At 49.2% G+C, this 19,922-nt stretch overlaps 1 protein-coding gene across 9 annotated transcripts in view; it reads left to right on the forward strand.

The window, feature by feature from the left end:
• The window catches only part of NIN (ninein), a 62,924-nt gene that overhangs the window by 13,399 nt on the left and 29,603 nt on the right, over positions 1–19,922 (forward strand). For all 9 annotated transcript variants that reach the window (XM_057408444.1, XM_057408445.1, XM_057408446.1 and 6 more), the window contains 8 exons: positions 5,766–5,935; positions 11,593–11,632; positions 13,028–13,218; positions 14,376–14,522; positions 15,085–15,252; positions 17,413–17,549; positions 18,925–19,065; positions 19,238–19,412. In XM_057408444.1, coding sequence (XP_057264427.1) covers positions 5,766–5,935; positions 11,593–11,632; positions 13,028–13,218; positions 14,376–14,522; positions 15,085–15,252; positions 17,413–17,549; positions 18,925–19,065; positions 19,238–19,412 — 1,169 coding nt within the window. The remainder of the gene's footprint in view (positions 1–5,765; positions 5,936–11,592; positions 11,633–13,027; positions 13,219–14,375; positions 14,523–15,084; positions 15,253–17,412; positions 17,550–18,924; positions 19,066–19,237; positions 19,413–19,922) is intronic.

The raw sequence follows: 19,922 nt of genomic DNA on the forward strand, positions 1-19,922 counted from the left end.
CACTTGCACCCAGCATCCCTTAATGCAATTTCCCAGCACAGGTCAGTAGATGCTCAGGAGCAAGGGGGGAGCCTCACCGGTGCCTGGCAAGAGGTGAGGTCTGCTGTGATCCCTTCCAGCCCCTCAGAGAGGAGCTGGCAGAGCAGGAGGCAGCCCCAGCACCCCAGTGAACCAGAACTAATCCAGCGCTCTGCATTTATTGGGGAATCATGTGGCTGAGAAGCTCCGGCTTGATTTAAATATAAATAAATCTTCTAGAAAGGGCTAAATTTGGGGTTATTGCAGGGGAAGCTACAATTGCAGCCGGCAAGAGGCTGCTTTGGAGCTGGAGAGCCCTCCTTGGGGACACGTTTATCAGCTGGGTCTTGCATGGCAGGTAATCAAAGGGCATGCAGTGCAGGTAGGGAGCCTGCACCAGGCAGGCCTGGGAGGCATTCATTTTTAATGCGTTTTGACAGGTCGGTTAACGCCAAAGTCTTTGCTGCTTTTAATTTAGATCAAACTTGAGATTTGGAGAACAAGCTGTTTTGTGCTGTTGGTGTCAAACTGTCAAGAGACTGTGGAAACGCTGGTGTTCCAGCCCGCCCCAGGCTGGGCAAAAATTGAGTTAAGACCTTCAAATCATATCATTTAAATGAAAATTTAATTTGGGGGGGAGGGGGGGAAGGCACACAGATCTTAAAGCTGTTTGCTGCATCTGCAGTTTGCTCTGCAGGGAAGTGGCTCTGTACCTTGATGAGGTTTTACCCAGGGACTTGGGTGATCGAAAGGCCCCCTGGGGACAGGTGGAGGGCTTCTGTCTTTGATCTCCAAACCAGCGGCTTCCAAACAGCCTGTGGACATGGGCAAGGGGACCCAGCAGGGGAAAGCATCCTTGTCCCGGTGGGTGCAGTGCAAGCTTGCTCAGGGAGGATGGCTTGGCACAAGGAACTTCTGGATGATGGGGCAGCCCCCAGGGTCGTGGTGGGTTCCACAGGCTGGGGACACGGAACCAAAACTGCCATGGGATGCAAAAGCAGATCCTGCAGAAGTGACTGATGGGGCTTTCCTTGTTTGGTGGGGGGGAGAAGCAGTCAGGCTTGCAGATGGCAGCTGATGTATTTGTTTTGGGGTGGTTTTCTTCTTTACAGAGAAGCTAAACTCCCTTTCTGAAGGGACGGCTGCCAGGAGGCTGGTCCTGATGTGCTGCAGGCACAGGGAAGCAGCCCTGAAAACCAAGGCAGGCAGAGTTCCCAGCGCTGCTGTCATCAGTTCCATCCCTTTGAGGATGTGGGGTCAGACCCAGCTGCATGGGTGTGAGGTGTAGGAACAGATCCAGCTGCAAACCTGGGCATCAGCCAGCCAGGCAAACCCCAGCTCTGCTGGGAAGTGGAATGGCTGGGCAGAGAGATGGGAGAAACACTGGGAAAAGCAGAAAAAGGCCTGAATGCTCTAAAAATAGTGTTTGTTTTAGTGTTTGTTTTAGTGACTTCCAGGGAGACCCATCACCCCCAGCAGCACCTTGTGCAGAGGTAGCCTGGATTGCTGGGGTTAGATGTTCTGGAGAGATGCTGCTTCAGGGCTGGGGCTGAGCCTGCTCCTGCTGCGAGCCCTGGGCTGAGGGCGGCTGCTGCCAATGCTCTTTGTCCGTGGGCCACTGTAGCAGTGAGGAGGGCCTGGGGACAATAAAATAGATTTAAGGGTTTGGAAAGAAAAAAAAAATATCAGTTTTGTGGGTGATGGGGAGGGAAATCAGGCAAATAAAGTCAGCTCTGTGTGCTGTGGAAGCCTGGATAGGAAGGGTTTACCAGGGTGGAGCGCAGGATTACAGGAACACCAAGGACAAATTAAAGAGCAGCTTGATGCCATCCTTGCTGCGGTCGTGAGGGGCTGTTGGGTTGTTGTCTTCCCAGCATATGGAGACAACAGAACTGCCCTCCAGAAGTGTATCTGGTGGGGATGATGCTCTTGCAGAAATCCCGTCCACGGGCAAAAGGTTGCTCCCGTGGCTGCAGAGGTCTGGCTCCTGCTCCACAAGCAGACCAGGGTGCGGACAGGTATAAAACCAGTGTCACTGTCCAGACAGGGTGACCTAGGCACCTAGGCATTGCCTCTGGGCCAAAATTCATTGCTCCGGTGCTGTGGTGCCCAGCCATTGCTCCTGTCCACCTCAGTTGCTGAGCCCAGGGTGTGAAACAGAGTGTAAAAGGAGTTCAGACAGTACCTGGTGTCTTGGAGGATTAGGATTTAGCAGATCCCAGCTGTGATGAGCTTTGCCCACTGGAAGGCTGGCTGCTGCTGTGAGGAGGATCCCTCCCTTCCAGATCTTAAGCAGTAAAGAAGTTCATCTCTAAACGGGCTTGCAGGACGAGGGTCTTCCTCCGTAAACCTCCTTTTGTCTGCATTTGGTGGCTTTGATGCTGGGCCCAGGAAAATGCTATTTGGCATCAAGTAGAGCCCCCCCCTCTCCTCCTCAGGCATCTGAGGGTAGAGTAGGATTTTGAAAATACTCATCTAGCAGAGAAAGGCGAGTGTAAATCTCCAAGCGTGGAGGCATTTCACTGTCGAGGTGGGTGGGGGGAGCAAGCCAGGGAATTGATGGCTTTTGTCTGCAGTGCTTAATTCAGGGGAGTTCTTGTGAAATGCTTTGGGTTTGTGTTGTTTTTCAGGAGCGGGCAGGGGGTCAGGGAGGTGAGAGGCTTGCTCTCTTGGCAGCTTCTGCTCTTACCCCTGCCCGGGGGCAGTTCAGGGGGGCAGATCAGACCCCAGTGTCTAATTAGCTCTGGAGTGTGTTTTGCTAAGCCCATGCATTGCCGAGGGCTGTAGGAAGGAGGGAGCATTCCTCCTATTTTATTCTCTTTTTTTTCCCTTTCTTGGTGCCTTGTCAGCCACACAATAGAGAGGGTCTTGGAGGAGCAGCATCTCTCCTTGCTGCTGGTTGCAGACAGGGGTACCAGAGGTCAGGCTTGAGGAAGAGCAGCCTCCCCTTGAAGCTCGATACCAAGATATATTTTACAGTGTTCGGGATAAATAGCACATGGGGCTGTCTCATGGGCATTTGCCTCACTGAAAGCTTTGATTTTATTTTATTTTTTTTGGCATCTCCCTTCTGTTTGTGTGCCTTTGAAAGAACATGTGGATTGAGCAGCTCTTTCCTTTCTCTTTTGACTGGAAATGAGAAACTCAGTTCAGCTCATCGATGAACTTTGCATTCAGGGATATGGGTTGCTGCTATTTGCTGGCATGTGTGCTCAGCTTTCTCTAAATCCTGGGAATGCCAAGAGTACCAAGAGCATCAGCTGCTTTGCTGGGGGGTTGGGTTAGAAAAGCGGGAAGGTGAAGGGACTTATAGGATGCTGCATGCATGGGAGGTATCCATGCTCAGCTGGTCCAGAGATGATGGTGCACGGAGTTTTCTGCAAAAGAGATGGGTCTGTGCTCCCAGGGATGGGGCTGCAGGCTGCTGTCTGTTACACCAATCCGACGCCATGGCCCTGTAATGCTATTGCTTTGGTCTGCACTGGGTACCCACCAGCCAACAGCACAAAGGTGCATGGGGGCTAGCAGAGAAAGAGCTGTAACGCAGTATTAACAGAAGCACTCTGGCTCTGGAAATGGGGTTTCAGGATGTCTGAGCTGGGATTCTGTCTGTACCTGGGCTGAGGCACAGCCTGTTTTGAAGTTGGCTTTGCAAGGCAGGAGTGAAGTTTCTGCTCTTTTCAAGCTGTGAAGGGTCACCTTTCTCTCCTGGGGATGTTCTCAGGCTTCACAGCTTTTTAATTGCACAGGAAAAACAAGCACACCCAGGTGCTGAGACCAAAGAAGAGGGACAGAAGTCAGTTGCCAGCCTCCAAATGCTTAAAATGGAAAAGGGGGGAGATGTTCCCATTTCTGCTTGCTGATAAAGCACTTGTAGGATGGCATGGTTTGAAGGCACCTGTATTTCCACATAAAGCTGGATTTTCAGCTTCAGCAGTGGCTAAACCACACTGTCAGGGTGGGAAGCATTGGAAAGGGAACCCTTCTGAGCATTGGGGAACCCAAAAGGAAATTTAGCCATAGCTTCATTATTGCTCAATTACAGTTTCTTTTCCCCCCACATCTTTCCAAAGACAGATGGGTGAGGAGGTGTGTTTGTCCTAGAGGAGGAAAAGCTATTTCTCAAAAACCCAAAGCCCCCCCCGCCCCAGCCCTCTTCTGCAAGGGCAGGGAGATGGCAGCAGGGAGAAAATAAAAGGGTGAATGAGTAGCCACAAACATTAGCATTTCAGAGAGAGCTGCTCGATGGAGATTGTTCACCACCAGGCAAGCTTTAATAGGAGTGATAAGGTTTGCTTTTGTTCTCGGGCTCTTACTTAATCAGCCTGCCTCATTGCGATTTTTCTATCGGCACACTTCATCACACAACTTTCATGTACGAGTCCCAGCTGCAGCAAATCTTGTTAAAATGGCCTTGTTCAAACACAGGCCGCCGGGTTTGTTCCCTAGAGCTGCAATATGGATAGATGGAGTGCAAGGCTGGAGGAATCAAAGGACTCCTAGGCCTGTGTATTTTATAATTCATTGCATAGCTAAGTTGCAGAATATTTTTCCTCTAACAAGCTTGAAGCTTTCTTCCATATCTAAAGGAATATTATCCAAGGAGGCATTTGGGCGGGGGGGGGGTTCAGAGATTCTCTGCTTTCTGTGTACCATTTGTCAGTGATTGAACAGCTTCCCTGTGCCTTACAAGTATTGCACTGTGCATTTGTTTTGTACCAGAGTGCTCTGCAAATAAAATTTCAAAAGGCTGCTGCTCTTGCCACTGCCTCAGTGTGCTGCAAGTGGCAGAAAATAAAGATGATCAAGTCCTGGGGGGGTTTTGATGGCAGGGTTAGCAAACACCGAAGCGGAGCGCGGCAGAGAGCCTTTCCCTAATTGAATCCCTGGTTAATTTGGTCCTCGCTTTAATTTGCCCCCTGCTCCAGACATTGAATGATTCTCACTGAAAATAGCCCAAAACATGCTGATTTATTTTTTGGTTTGATCCTTATCAGTGAGTGCTCCTGGATAATTCAGTCCCCAAAGGCAAAAGCTTGATTTGGGAAGCTGGAGCCAGGGAATGTGAGCGGAGCCCCCTGTAATTAGATGACGACTCCAATGGGTTATTTAGATCTTGCAGTTGGCATTAGTTGCACAGCACAAGCTGGGACCTGCCCCGCTGTCGCCTGAATTAGCCGCTTGTGTTGGCCCTCAGGAGGCGTTTGCCTCCAACCTTGCCCAATTTTTCTTCCACTTGCCACACATTTAATCGAGCTGTGATTTAAATCCACCAAAAGCAGCGGCAGTCACCCAGGTGTCTGCATAATCCGGAGACTTGAGCTGCCTAAGTGCAATGCTGTCCCTAATTAAATCTGCCCATTGCCGGTAATGAAGATCAGTGCAAGGAGGAGAGACCTAATGGACTTTCCATCCAAAGCTGTTTGCAAGGTTGGGTTTTTGGGTTTCTTTTGCCCCATCCTGTGAACAGAGCAAACGTGATCTGGGAATTGGGAAAGGATGAGGAAGATGGAGCCCTGATTTCACTTGATGACAGCCTTTTCATTGAGCAGGACTCATTCCAAGCCATCAGGCCAGATGGTATTGAGGGTAGTGGTCCTGGGAAAGGAGCAGCCACTGTTGCCTGCCCAGGGGCAATGGTAGTGGAAATTTGGAGCTCAAAGTGCTGCAACCAAGCCAGTGCTGTGTGGTGTGACCTGGAAGCAAAAACCATGTTACTGATAATGTTTTGTTCCTGAATGTCACAGATTCATCCCCAGAAGCGCAGCCTAAGTACATCAAAGGCGGCAAGCGCTATGGCCGGCGGTCCCTGCCGGAGTTCCAGGAGTCCGTGGAAGACTTTGCTGAGGTGACTGTCATTGAACCGCTGAGCGAGGAAGCATGTCCCCCACACATCGCCTCCAGCAGCTGTGAGGAGGTGAGCGTAAAGGGTCCTGGGTGCTGTGGGAGCTCGCCATCCCCAGACATAGCTGCCCCCCACGCCATCCTGAGGTGGTTTGGGTGTCCTTGGGGCCTTCCTAGCAAGGGTGATGGTCTCCCTCTTTGCCGGTCCCCGGGGATCAGCCGTGCCCGGCAGCACCTCCCTTGCTGCAGCCCCAGAGTCCCACCTGCAGGCAGGCTGCTGTGGGGAGCTGGGGAGGATCTGGGCACTCGGTGATGTGCATTGGTGCCACTGATCTTCCTCCACTCCTGGCTGCAGTGTGGACCAGCGGTCAAGTGAGGGCTGAGATCCTGCTTCTGTGGCTAATGAAGTATGGGCTGGGAGCTAAGTGAGCAGAAGGAGCACATCCTCATCTATTATCTCATCTGCAAAAACCTGGCCATGGCTCTGGTGCTCTCGGGTAGAGAGGATTGGGAAGAGGGGTGGTGAGCAAGAGAGCTCTGCAGCAGGCGGCTGCCTTGGGATGGTGCCCTAAATGCAGAGCCACCAGCTGCTTCTTTCAGTCTTCTACTTTTGATTTTCCCAGCAAGAATCTTTTGCACCAAAGCTGCATGGCTCTCACCAGCCCCCATGCTTGCTCCAAAATCCAGATTTTTCTCAGGTTTCGTGATCAAAATTTGTGTCTCTTTGTGCCAGTGCTTTCAAGCCCAGAATCTTTTCTCGCTTGTTCAGAACAGAAGAGCGGAAAGTGAAGAGTGGTTGGGCTTGATGGGTGTGCATTAGCATACAGCCACAGCAGCACTTCTCTGACACTGGGCTCATTCCAGCCTGTCCCAGTTTGCCAAGTATTGTTGATTTAGTGCTGCATGTTCAGGAGCGCACAGTGGGAGTTTTCCACTGGGAAGGAGGAAACTGTGATGCTTTCTTTGCTCATCTGTCTCCTGGCTTCACTTGTGCTTTCCTAAAGATGTGGGGGCTCTGCAGCCACTGCACCCAACGCTGCATGGGGAAGTAACAGAGAAATTTCCAGGTTTCCAGTGTTATTCCTATGCAGTTGAGCTTAAAAACTTTTTATATATATATATATTTATTTTAATTTTTATTTTTTTAGAAAAAAGGCTTTTCCACCAGAACCAGCTTCCTTACCCTATTCTCAGTGATGTTTGCTCACCACCACAGGGATGCTCCTCATCTGTCTCCTGGTGCTGGCCCCATGGGTTGCCCTGACCTTGAAATCAATGTTAATCTCCCCACAACCCCCAGGGAAGCTATGTTCTTGATGGAAGAGGTCCCTCTAATTTTACTCCTCTGTTTTAACTGTCAAGGAGGTGTAAAAGGCTAGTTTATTAACAAGGTCATTCAATTAACTCAACCAGTACATAACCACACTGTGCTTCCTGGTGGGAACACTTGGCTGCACCTTCTGGGGTGGATGGGATGGTTAACTCTCTTGAAACTTAAGCAAACCACAAGCTAATTTTGTTTAAATCCCCACTTGTCAACTTTATCAGCATTACTGTCTTATCTCTGAAAGTTGATTCTCTTGGTATGCACAGAAACCAGTTGTTTGAAGGCATAGGGGGTCCTGGGGCTGAAATGCTGGGCAGTGTTGGAGACTCCTGATGCGTTGGCTTCTTGGTACCACAACTAACAGCTTTTGCCCAGTTTTCTCCTGTTGCACCATAAACATGTTGTCGCCTGCACTCTGCAAGGCTGCCTCTAGCCCAGGGTGTTTTGCTGGCCTGAGAACTGGGGCAGTGTGGCTTAATTGGTGCTTTCTTTCAACCAGTGCCAATTAAAAGGGCTCAGACTCTGTCTGAGAGGCTTCCTTCCCCTACTCATCTCTGTAAACAGGAGAGGAGAGGCTGGAGGGCTGGTCTGTGTGTGTGCGGGATCGGCTGCCTGGAGATGCTCTGTGACCTCCATCCCTGGTGGCTTTCTAGGGACTGGACAAAGCCATGAGCACCTGGGTGTGAATTCAGCATTGACCTGGCCATGGGCAGAGGGTGGTGTAGGGATGCCAAGCTTCCCTTTGATCCACATGAGTTTGTCCCCATGGATACTACTAGGAATATGGGTGGTGAGGAACAAGTGGCTTTGGCACTGTTATGAATGTGGTGCTAATGGAGCTGCCGCAATGAAAGCCCCTAGAAATGCAGTGTGAAAGCTTGTGGTGGTTAAAGCTGTGCATCTCCATCCCTGACTACCACTTGAGCTTGTTTGTTCCAACTTCTTGATACAAATGATGGATTTTGGTGGGCTTGGGAAGCACTGTGACTGCTTTCCTTTCTGCCTTGTGTTAGACCTGGTGATGATCTGCTCAGCGGTGGTGATGCAGGGTTGGGATGGGGAGCAGGTTTGGTGGCCATGGGGTACCAACCCCAAGCTGGTGGTGGAGCAGCAGCACCCTTTGGCTTGTAGGTTCGCAGCAGCACACCCCTGTGTACACAGCCAGACATGGCCAGTCTTAAGGCCATGCTCACTTCCAAACCTCAGTGCAGGGCTTCTATCATCTCTGCTTCCCCAGCTGCTGCCTCTGCTCTAGGAAAGGTCAGTCCTACTTGCAGGCTGTAGAAACTGCTGTCATGTCCCAGCTCTGTCCCTTCACTGCTCACCAAAGCCGGTCACTCCCCAGACATCTGTGCTTGCTTCTGCATAGAGCGGTTTCCAGCATGGCATGGCCTTTCTGAGCAAAACCTTCTGGGAGGGTCAGGCTTGAAGATTTTTGTCTTCAGGTCCTACATGCACAAATGTGTGGCCCGCAAAGGGCAACTGTTCTGTAAGGCCGGGATCTGCAGAGAACAGCTCAGGATAGTGCTTACCCCACACAAATGCATTATTGATGTGACTCTGGTGCTTTGCAGCTGAAGGCAACTGGCAAAATGGAGTGTGGAGATTTGCTGGCAAAAGGGGTCTGTGCTCTGGCTGCTCAGACCAGGGCACTGACCTCCGTGTAAGCATGCAGGGAGGGGAAAAACGGGGTCCATCATCATTGATGCGCAGGCTCACCTTGCCGTGTGCAAAGCAGAACAGGCTCAGCGTGTGCTCCTGATCGTTGTTTTAATTAGCAATATATTCTGGCAGAGAACAAAGGCCTGTCTTGCTGAAGCAGATGGCAGGGGGAGAGAGGTTGCTGCCTTATTATGGGGAGAGGCCACCGCAAGCAAACAGCACAGGCTGCAGATGCTAGCCTGGGCTCCAAGCTGGAGGGTGGCGAGCATTGAAAGCCACAGCCATCTGCTCCTCAGCCCGGCCAAGCACGTGCCTGCCCAGATAATAATGCATTCCTGGGATCTGCACTTCGCCTGGATGTGTGTGACCTGCATCCAGCTGTAGCACTGCCGGGGCCAGGGAAACAATGCTGTGCCTGACATTGGGATGCACTGTCCCTCTGCACCCATCCCAGATCTGCTTTGTCCTCCCGCTGGCGGTGGCTGACCCTGAGCCCCCACTGCATAAAGGGACCCCCTTGCCCTCCATAGTGAGGCCCTGGCATGGGGAGAGAGGTCACATGAGCTCCTCAGGGTCAGTGTCAGGGGGTTACCAGCCTGCAGCACACACACACATGCACAGCCCTCCTGTATTCAGCCTCTTCAGGTTGTTGGTGTTCATAGAGTTACCTTGTGCTGCGGTTTGGGGTTCTTGGTTTTGTAAGTCCCCAGCTTGAGAGAGTCTGGTGCTAAACGGTTTAGATCTGATTTTGTATAAAAATACATGTTGCTTATGCAAAAATACTTGGACATAGCAGTGGATCCCACTTCTGAGCATCACTGCTCAGATTCCCCCTCGGTGTCCCCCTCAAAGACAAGGATGAGTGGCTGTGGGGTGGCAGCTCTGTCTGGCACCCAAAGATTCCGTCTCTCAGTACAAAGTTGGCTGTTGCACATGCACAGGCACCTATGGGTTGGGCTGGGTTGGTGTCAACTCATACATTTTTGGGAACACAGGCTCTTTTCTATCTTTGCACATGGTACTTCAATGGTACCTGTTGCCTCAGCTCCTGCTTTTTGTGTGTTCACCCTGATGGTTTATCAGGCAAACCAAGAATCTGCCACATGAACACTTCCATGGTGGTGCTGGCAAGACAGCACTTGTTTGGGCCAAAATCTGTAGATTTCTAGTGCAGTATTATAGGTGCTCTTGGCTTTCTCCAGAGCATCCAGCAAAGCTGCTGTGACTGCCTGCCTTGGAAAGCAAAGGTGAGGCCGCCTAGCTCCATCTAAGGGTCTCCCTGATTCCTGCCCTGTGACCCTCCCCAAAGGCAGAGGGGTACATTGAGATGCTGCAGCAGCAAACAGCCCTTGCCTGGTCCAGGAGATGTCACAGGAGCAAGCAGCAGAGCTAAAAAAAGGTCTAGTGAACTAATCCAGTTTCCATGGTAACATTGTAGATTAATGGCTTTTAGCTGTAATCTGAATGAGATGCATTGAACTTTTATATGATGATTTAGAGCCTCTTTATGTCCTGGGTGACTTTGACTTCAAATCCATCAGTCACATGCATGCAGAAGTATCCACTTGTAACAGTGGAGAAGTGACATCTGCCGCTGGCACAGCTATATCAGAAGTTAATATCACTGAGCATTGTGTGTGATTAAATACCCTTGGCTGGGACAAGGGTGGTAGAGACATAACAACGTGTAGTACATGAGGAAATCACTTTAAACAATGTACTTGTGCCCTGCTCCCAGTGTCCCTGAGCTGATGTGGTATTGCTACAGAGGAAGCAGGATGGCTTAAGACCAGCAGATAGCATGTTGGGGTTTTGTTCTGCCGCTAGCTCAGTGGAGAGCTTGTTGGCAGTGTTGTTCTGTCTCCTGACCTAGAGCTACAGCTCGTGGAGGTGGTTTGGAGTGGGCTTGGCTGAGCATGTGCCAAAGTAGGGGAGGATAGGGTGCTCGAAGGGACAGCCCAAACTCAAGTAGTGGCTATATGCAGTCCATGATCGTAGAACTACAGACTGGTTTGGGTTGGAAGGCACCTTAAAGCTCCTCCAGTTCCAACCCCCTGCCATGGGCAGAGACACCTTCCACTAGACCAGGCTGCTCCAAGCCCTGTCCAACCGGGCCTTGAACACTGCCAGGGATGGGGCAGCCACAGCTTCCCTTGGCAACCTGTGCCAGTGCCTCACCAACCTCACAGTGAAAAACTTCTTCCTAATATCTAATCTAAATCTCCTGTTTATCAGCTTAAAGCTGTTCCCTCTTTATCCTATCCCTACATGCTCTTGCTCCAGCTTTCTTGTCAGCTGCCTTTAGGTACTGGAAGGCTGCTCTAAGGTCTCCGTGGAGCCTCCTCTTCTCCATGCTGAACAACCACAGCTCTCTCTTCCTGAATTTTTATCTTGACCACTGATACCTCTAAAGACAAAGCAGCATGGTTTCCTTGGAGGGCAAATCTCTTCTTCCCTCCCCATCAACCTGCTGGACTCTGATCTGTTACCTCTCAAAGGTCATTTGCAGGGCTTTAGGCATCTTTCTGCAGCTGTGGTTTATCCCCACGAAAGAGCCTTGCATGCCAGAAAAAAAGAGCATCAAAGAGCCATGGATTGCCAGCCCAGCCTGAGGGGAGTGGGGAGATGAAAGCCTGGCGGTGTTGCTGGAGCCCTGTAGCTCATGCTGACTGCAGAGTCTCTTTCATGTGGGCGATGTCTTGCAATAATAATAACTTGGGAATCTTTTGTTTTCTCCCCAGCACTGGAAGACGCGAGACAGCGAGGAGTATGAGGCTGAGGGTAAGAGCAAGCAGCAGTACTTGTATGTGCTTACTCTCTTTTCAGCTTTGAAGATGAATCGGAGGGGCACACTAAATCTCAGGCCATCTGGGTGTGCTGAGCAGTCCCAGCTTGGTGTGGTGCAGAGTTTGACAAGGTGCATATGGGGCAGGCAAGCCCCTAGCTGGGAATTAAAGGAAAAGCGGGGCTTCTTGGAGGTCAAAGTCTTGTGCCTTAGCCCTTCTGCCCTCTTTTCTTCCTGCTGCCTGATGCAGAGGCTGTCCTGCTACAGGTGCTTCTGGTCTCCCTGGCCTCAGCACCCCAAGAGCAGGTCCCGGTCCCTGCTCCTGCCTGGGGGGCTCCTGTAGGAGAGGACAGTAGGCACTAGATGTCATCGTGGACCAGTCATTAAATATTTCCTAATTTTCCTACAAGGGAGAGCAGGGTGACCCCTGGTGTGATGGTCGGGGTGACAGTTGGGCTTTGGCACCAGCCCCCAGCACAACGTGCAGCTTGCAATGGTATGTTTATAACTAAGCCATGCAGCTTTTAATCACTTCAACATCTCTTCTATATTTCAGCTGCCCTCTAACACCTACTCCATCCAAAGGGACCAATTTTTGTTTTCTTTTTTTTTTTCCTCAGAAAGTTACTTTTTTAGCCCCAGGATGGTAGCGGATGCAGGGAGGTGTCAAGCTCTGACTGGTTTGTGTCTAGTGGCATTTGCAGCTGGATGAGGCTGTACTCCAGGCATTTGCTGGAGGTAGAGGAAGTGTGTGCACCTGAAGGCTATTGGGTTTTGAATTATTTGTTTTATTATTTTTCTTCCCCTGAAGAAGTGCTTGAAAGTATTTTTAGATCAAAACATACACTAGAGCTTACGTTCGAAGGGGATGGGAGTTTAGGAAGCACCGCTTGTGGGTTGGCGTTTATGGAGACAAGCAACCATTGAAGTTCTTGACCTGGTCATGGTTCGGTATGGGGATGCAACTTGCTCAATCCTCTCCTTGACCTTATAACTGCCCAGAAGAGGAGGGGCTGGGTCCCTTCTCCATCCATGCCAGTAGCCAAGGCAGCAGGGGTGTGCTTCTCCTGGCTGCCAGCCCAGGTTGGCACAATGCACTTTTCCACAATCTTTCTGGCCATGGTCCCGTCCTCACTGGTATGTGGGGTTCCCTCAGCTGTGGTGGCACATGTGAGTTGAGTGCTGAGCAGGATCTGCTTCTTATTGTAGAGTCCAATAGCCATACCCTGAAATAATGAGTGTGCTCTGAGAGGGATGGGGTAAGGCAAATGGTCCTGTGGGGTCTGACAAACAGTGAGGGATGCTGTGCCTGCTGCAGCAGCAAGTCCCCCAAGCCTTCACCTGTGTGCAGTGGGTGGGCGGAAACCAGAGCAGCTCTCCCCTGTTTCCAGGGCAGCTCCGGTTCTGGAACCCTGATGACCTGAATGCCTCCCCTGGTGCCTCACTGCCCAGCCCAGACTGGATAGAGGAGAAACTGCAGGAGGTCTGCGAGCACCTTGGCATCACCAGGGATGGCCACCTGAACCGCAAAAAGCTTGTCTCCATCTGTGAGCAGTATGGGCTCCAAGCAGCAGCTGGGGAGGTGAGTGGCCAGGTGCAGACCTGCTTGCTCCAGGGTGTACATCTGGGTTTTGGCATGGCCCCCACAAAGTCTGTCCTGTGGGTGACTGCAAGCCTAAAGCACAAGTGCTGGTTCATACGTCACCACTTGGAAAGTAGTTTTCAGCCCAGCTTATGGTTTTCCAGTGAGGCTGTTGGTGTCAAACCACCAGAAATGGGAAACTGCTCTGGTAGAAGGCAGCTGCCAGCCGTACTATGCAGTGTGCGTGTCTTCTCATGCATTCGCAGAGTAAACTGGATTTTAAAACATATTCTGGATTCCAAAACATATTCTGGATTCCAAACGTGTCTCCTTAATCCCCAAAATCTTTGAGCTAGACAGTAAATATTAGTTAAAATATTCATAGCTGGTTGCTTTTGAATTTGTTGAGGGCCTGCAGGCTGTTTCTGTCCTGCAGGAAAAATTCATGAGAAAATTATTTCTTTAGCAAAGAAGTTTGTTGCCAATTTATGGTGAGTTTTCTTAAAAAAAAATTAAAAAATTGTATTTTAAAATACAAATTGTAATAATTTCCTTCATGAAACATGAATACATGAGCAAGTATTCCTTTGCAGCATTCATAATAAAATGTTTTCAGGGTATTAAGGCACAAAATGGAAAGAATAAATTGTAAGTGAAGAAACAGCAAAGGACTAATCTTAACATCTCTGGTCCTAATAAGGTTGGTCTTGCTTTGCAGAAAGCAGACTGCCCCGAAGCATAAAACAGATTTATAAGACCTTGCAGTGTTTTACTGTGTGTTTTGCCCAGTCACTTCAAGCTGCTGGGGGTTTGGTCTGTCTCACCACCTTGCACTTGAATCCTGAGGTCACTCTGTCTCAAGAGCAGAACGAAGTGAGGTGTCTTCATGCTGCCTCACAAGATACGGAGGCTTCAAGAGGACCAGGAGCTTACATCATTATACAGGCAGGATTTTCATAGTGTGTGTGTGTGGATGTACAATTTTCTATACGAAGGTTGCTGTACCAGTGTTAGGCTGATGCAGTGTAGCAGGCAACTCTTGCTTTGCGTTTTTCCTTGGCAGAGCCTTGGGAATAGGGTGCTTTCTGCTCTGTCAAATTGTTACCATTGTGGTTTTGGCAATAGCAAATGTGATTTCTATCCCTTGCCACTTGCAGGTGCTTGAAGAGGTACTCCATAACCTGGAGCAAGATGGCACCATGAGCATAGAGGACTTCTTCTATGGCTTGTTTAAAAGTGGAAAGCCGCTGATGCCCTCAGCATCTACACCATACAGACAACTGAAACGACACCTTTCCATGCAGGTGGGAAACTGAGGTGGATCCTGGGGTAGAGGCAAGAGCGGGGGGGAAGTCCTGAGGAAATAGCTCCTAGCTTGCCTCCTGCTTTTCTTGCCCATTTGTCTCTGTGGTGGGGCAGCTGTGACTATCCCCCAAATGGGTAGGCTGAAGACTGTGGGTATGCAGGTCCCACATATATTCTCTAACTATTTTGGGGCGAGGGGGGAAGAGTTTGGAATCTTCTGCCCATCTTTGCTTTGAAGCTGAGGCCTACAGCAAAAGCACCTGTGCATATGCTTCCTGCAGCCTTCTTAGGGGAGGTGATGCTTGAAACCAAAACCAGAGAGTGCAAAACACTTTTGAAGCATTGAGGACACTCCAAAGTGCCTGGTTGTGCTGTGGTGCTGGGATGTCAGCAGCAGCATTCCTGCTGGGTATTTGGCTTGGCAATGAGGAAGGGCAGACTTAATCCTTAATCTCCAGAATACTGTTAGTGAAATTACATTTAGAAGCCTTTCTTGTCACGGGGTGGGCAGATGCCTGGCTCTGCCTGTGCCCCATCACATCCTCTCCCCTTTCTCCACAGTCCTTTGATGAAAGCGGGAGGCGCATGATCACCCACTCTGCCATGTCCAGCACCATTGGCTTCTGCCTCTTCTCCAACCTGGATGATGGGATGGGCTATGGCTGTGTGGAGAGTGTCCTTGACTGCTGGCACCAGGAGGGCATAGAGAACAGCCAGGAGATCCTGAAGGTAACTGACAGCTGCATCTTAACTCTTCTGTTTGCCTTGTTTTTTTATCCCAGTATAGGATGCTGAACTGTAGCCAGATCACTTCTTTATTTCATTTCTTTGATTCCCAGTGCTAGTGAGAAGAGTCTAATCCCAGAGAGCTAGAAGTTAATGATAAAAATGTAACGTGACTTCCAGCTTAGCTTGGAAGAGGTCACCTTTATTCATAGAAAGTTGACTATGAACCAGCAGTGTGCCATTGTGGTCAGAAGGGACAATAGTATGCTGGGGTGCATTGGGAGGACTGTGGCCAGCAGGTTGAGGTTCCTGTACTTGCTCCTGGTGAGGCCACATCTGGAGTACTGTGTCCAGTTCTGGGCTCCTCGGTACAAGACAAGGAGCTGTGGAGAGGGTCCAGTGGAGGTCACAAGGATGATTGGGAGGATTGGAGCATCTTTCTTATGAGGAGAGATTGTGGGAGCTGGGCCTGTTTAGTCGTGGGAAGAGAAGACTGAGAGGGGATCTCATTAGTGCATATAAATATCTCAAAGGCAGGTGCCAGCATGATGTTGCCGCACTCTTTTCAATGGTGCCCAGCAACAGGATGAGCAGTGGCCATAAACTAAAACACAAGTTTCACCTCAACATGAGGAAGAACTTGTTTATGTTGAGGGTGGTAGGGTGCCCAAAGAGTCTCTCTGGAGAAGTTCAAAACCCTCCTGGACTCGTTCCTGTGTAACCTGCTTTAGGTGGCCCTGCTTTGGCAAGGGGGTTGGGCTAGATCATCTCCAGAGGTCCCTTCCAACCCTAATGATTGTGCTTCTGTGAATCTAAATCCTTTACCTCACTGAACAGCTGCTCCTGCAAACGTTTCAGCATTGGGATGTCCTAAATTATTGCCTGTGCTGAGTGGAGGGACAGAGCTTGGAAACCTTGCCCAGTCCTTAGTGTTTTATTATACAGAGTAAAGGGTAATGGGGGGTTGCAAATCAACCATCTGAAGTCATTCTGCCTGCCCATCTCACTAGAAGCTGTGGCTGGGAGACGATAAATTCATGTGTCATTCTGAGACCATCGCTGGGTTCCCAGCAGCAATAATGGCAGATTTCTTTTGGCATTCAGTGGCTGTGTGGGTATTGACACCCAGGTGGTAATAAACTCTGCCATAGCTCAGGCTTTAAAACCCACTTGTAGACCAGTTTGATAACATGGTACTACTTACAGTGGACTTGTGTGATTATGCCTTCTGCTTGTTGCTTTACTCTTGTAACTTGCCTTGTTATCAGTGTTCGCAGTGTTTCAGTCCCACTGCCAGCCCTTCTGTGCTTCACTTTGTGTTCCTGCAGACTTAAGTTGAAGGAAATGAAAAGCAGTTGAAGGAGAAAAGAAGGTTCTGGGGAGACTTTAAGGCAGCTTCCAGTGCCTAAAGGGACTGACACAAAAACTGGAGAGGGACTTTTGACAAGGGCCTGTAGGGATAGGGCACGGGGAAATGGCTTTAAGCTCAAATAGGGTGGATTTAGATTAGATATTAGGAAGAAGTTCTTCCCTATGAAGGTGGTGAGGCACTGGCACAGGCTGCCCAGAGAAGCTGTGGCTGCCCCATCCCTGGCAGTGTTCAAGGCCAGGTTGGACAGAGCTTGGAGCAACCTGGTCTAGTGGAGGATGTCCCTGCCTGTGGCAGGGGTTGGAACTGGATGAGCTTTCTGGTCATTTCCAACCCAAGCAATTCTATATGGTTGATTCTGTATGATTCCTTACTCTGTGAGAGGTGGGATAGTTGCTATCAAATACCTCCTACAAGGCTGTTTCTGTGTTTCTACTGCAAGAGCTGATTTTGTTTAACATGAGCATCTTCAACCACTTTCTTGCAGCATTTGAAGACATAAGAAGGCCAGTGTAGTTATGTCCTCTAGAGAATTAGTGGTTTTAATCAGGCATAGGCTTAATTTCGTGTTGGTCTTACAGCACAGCCAAGACACTTTCCATCTCCACAGCTGTCAGCAGCTCTTTAACATAGGAAAGTGGCAGAGATGTCTGGTTTATTGCCCCAAAGGCATTTGTGACACATTAGTCTCTTCTGAGCCTCCTCATTTTATTCTGTCACTCCATGTACAAATGTCTTCAGTCTCCTGCAGGGCAAGAATGCTTGTTCTGCTCTAACAATGTGGTGTTCTGCAGGCTTTGGACTTCAACTTGGATGGGAAGGTGAACCTGACAGAGCTGACGCTGGCTCTGGAAAACGAACTTTTAATAACCAAGAATGGAATCCACCAGGCAGCCCTGGCAAGCTTCAAAATGGAGATCAGACACTTGCTGTAAGTCACCTAGATTGCCACCTCTGCTGTTTCCTCACTGCCCTCTCCCTTTGGCCCAGCAGAAGTTTAAGTAGGAGCTGATTAATGATGGTTCACAGCACTTCTCTGAGGGGCATTGATGTGGTGCTGCCCTTTTGCTGGAAGGCAAAGTTCTTTTCTAGCTTGGTCAGAGACTTTCAGTGCTCTCATTTTGCATGGGTAAAACACTCAAACCCAAGTATTGCCGAAAACCAGACTTAATAAAATCCAAGCAGTAGGCTGTTCCCAGAGCCCGGCTCTGCGGTCTGGAAATGGTCACTGCAATCTACAGTTGTCGATGGCCAAGGAATGCAAACCTGAAGATGGAGGCTGGTGCAATTTGATAAGCAGTACCTTTAATAATAACTGATTTCTTGTAGTAGCATTACATAGGTTTTGGCATGTGATAAAGGGGTGGATGAGGTACAAAACCACCTTGGATCCCCGCTTTTTTCCTTTGAAAGTCAACACAGTTTGAATTTGCACTGGACTTGCCACGCAAGCCTCTCTGTTAAGAGAGCATAGGAGATGAGAAGCATATTCCCCTGTTTGTATGTTTAATATAGATATTATTTGCATGTGCTACTGAACTCAAATATTTCTTCATATAGATACCAATGGATCACCTTGTCCACCACACTTTGGAGACTGCACCCTCAGTTTTGCATTGGTTCATTCCTCTTGTGTAACTGTGGCATCCATCTGCCATGTGCATGAACTCCAGTTGCTAGTGGTATTTTGTTTGTACTGTAAATCTTTGAATAGCTTAGATAATTATCAGGTTATGCATTCAAACCCATGCAACACCACAGATGACTTTCATTGGTCATCAAGACTGCAAGATCATTAAGTCCTGTTACTTGTTGGCTCACCACTTGTGCTTGCAAGTTGCCCACTTTGCTTGTATAAAAAGATGAGGTTTTCGGTGTGCTTGCATCTGCATGTGTAAATAACTTGTGTGTGAAGAGATTTGTTGTCAAATTATCACCAAGAAAACTGCTCAGTGTAGCAGATCTTACCAACTTATGATGAAAACCTGGGTGGGTGTAGTGTAAGGGTGAAATGGTAAAGGTAATAAAACAAGAGAACAAATAAATGGGCAGAAAGCGGCTTGTCAAAATGGCATAGCACTGCAGTTTAGGAGGCTAGACCACAGCTGAGGAGCTCATGAGTTGAGGTCTTGTGAATCTAGGAGTCCAGAGCTGTGTGTGCAGGTTCATACCTAATGACTAAATGCATTTGATAAGACCCTTGGACAGCTTTCTGAGCTGTTTTTCTCTCATGAGCCTCTTGCAAGTATCTTCTTTGGGGGAGGTGTGAGGGATGACCTAATCCAGACCAGCTGTGCTTACCTTAGGGAGAGAGCTGACCAAGTGGCCAGAGAGAAAGAGAAGCTGCGGTCGGACTTGGAAAAAGCTGAAAAGTTGAAATTCCTGATGGCCTCCGAAGTGGATGACCACCACGCTGCAATTGAGCGCCGGAATGAGTACAACCTCAGGTATGATATCCTGGTTCACCCCTCTCCTTCTCTTTGGCATCATTGCCATAGTGTTGCAGGGACTCAGAGGTGGAGCGGCTTTACACCTGCTGATTACCACTGAGCTTCACTCACAGTATCACTGGCTGACTGCTCCTTTTAAGAGCTCTTCTTACTTCCAATGCCTTTGTAGGAAGCTGGATGAGGAGTACAAGGAACGAATTGCAGCTCTAAAGAATGAGCTCCAGAGAGAGCGGGAGCAAATCCTGCAGCAGGCTAACAAACAGCGGCTGGATCTGGAGCAGGAGATAGAAAAGCTGAAAAATGATGAGAACTACATCCGCGACCGCCTCGCCCTTTCCCTGAAGGTAGTGGGCACTAAATACAGCTCTCTTTTTCCCCAAAAAGACAAGGGAGTGCCACTTGCAGCATGGTCCTTGTTGAGGAGATGTGTTGCAGTGCATGCTGAGCTATCTGAAAGTAATTTCAGCAGCAACATAGAGGCATATCTGTGAGAACTGGGGTTTTTAGGTCACCTTGATAGGTTACTCCTTGGATTGATAAAGCTCCAGTTCAAGTTTCTGCTGCCATCAAGTGCAGAGTGTACATGTGTATGGTTATCAGATGGGCTGTGTGCCCTGCTGGCTGTTCGGCTGTCCAGCCAGGAGCTAATGTCTTGACAAAGTTTAAACTATTGTTTTAAAAACAAACACATAAAACCCCTCTTAAGCAAGCTGGCTGCTATCCCTGTTGATAATTTAACTGCTGCCTAATGCAATGGTATTACTCACCCGTGACCCCACAGATTCGACTCCTGTTCTAGATTGTTTTGTTTTGTCTGCTGCTGATCATGTAATTAACTTTTGCTCAGTATAAAA

Source organism: Pezoporus wallicus, unplaced genomic scaffold, assembly GCF_028554395.1.
Source record: "Pezoporus wallicus isolate ANWC-B61680 ecotype Strahan unplaced genomic scaffold, APGP_CSIRO_Pwel_v1 contig_13350, whole genome shotgun sequence".
NCBI lineage: Eukaryota > Metazoa > Chordata > Aves > Psittaciformes > Psittacidae > Pezoporus > Pezoporus wallicus.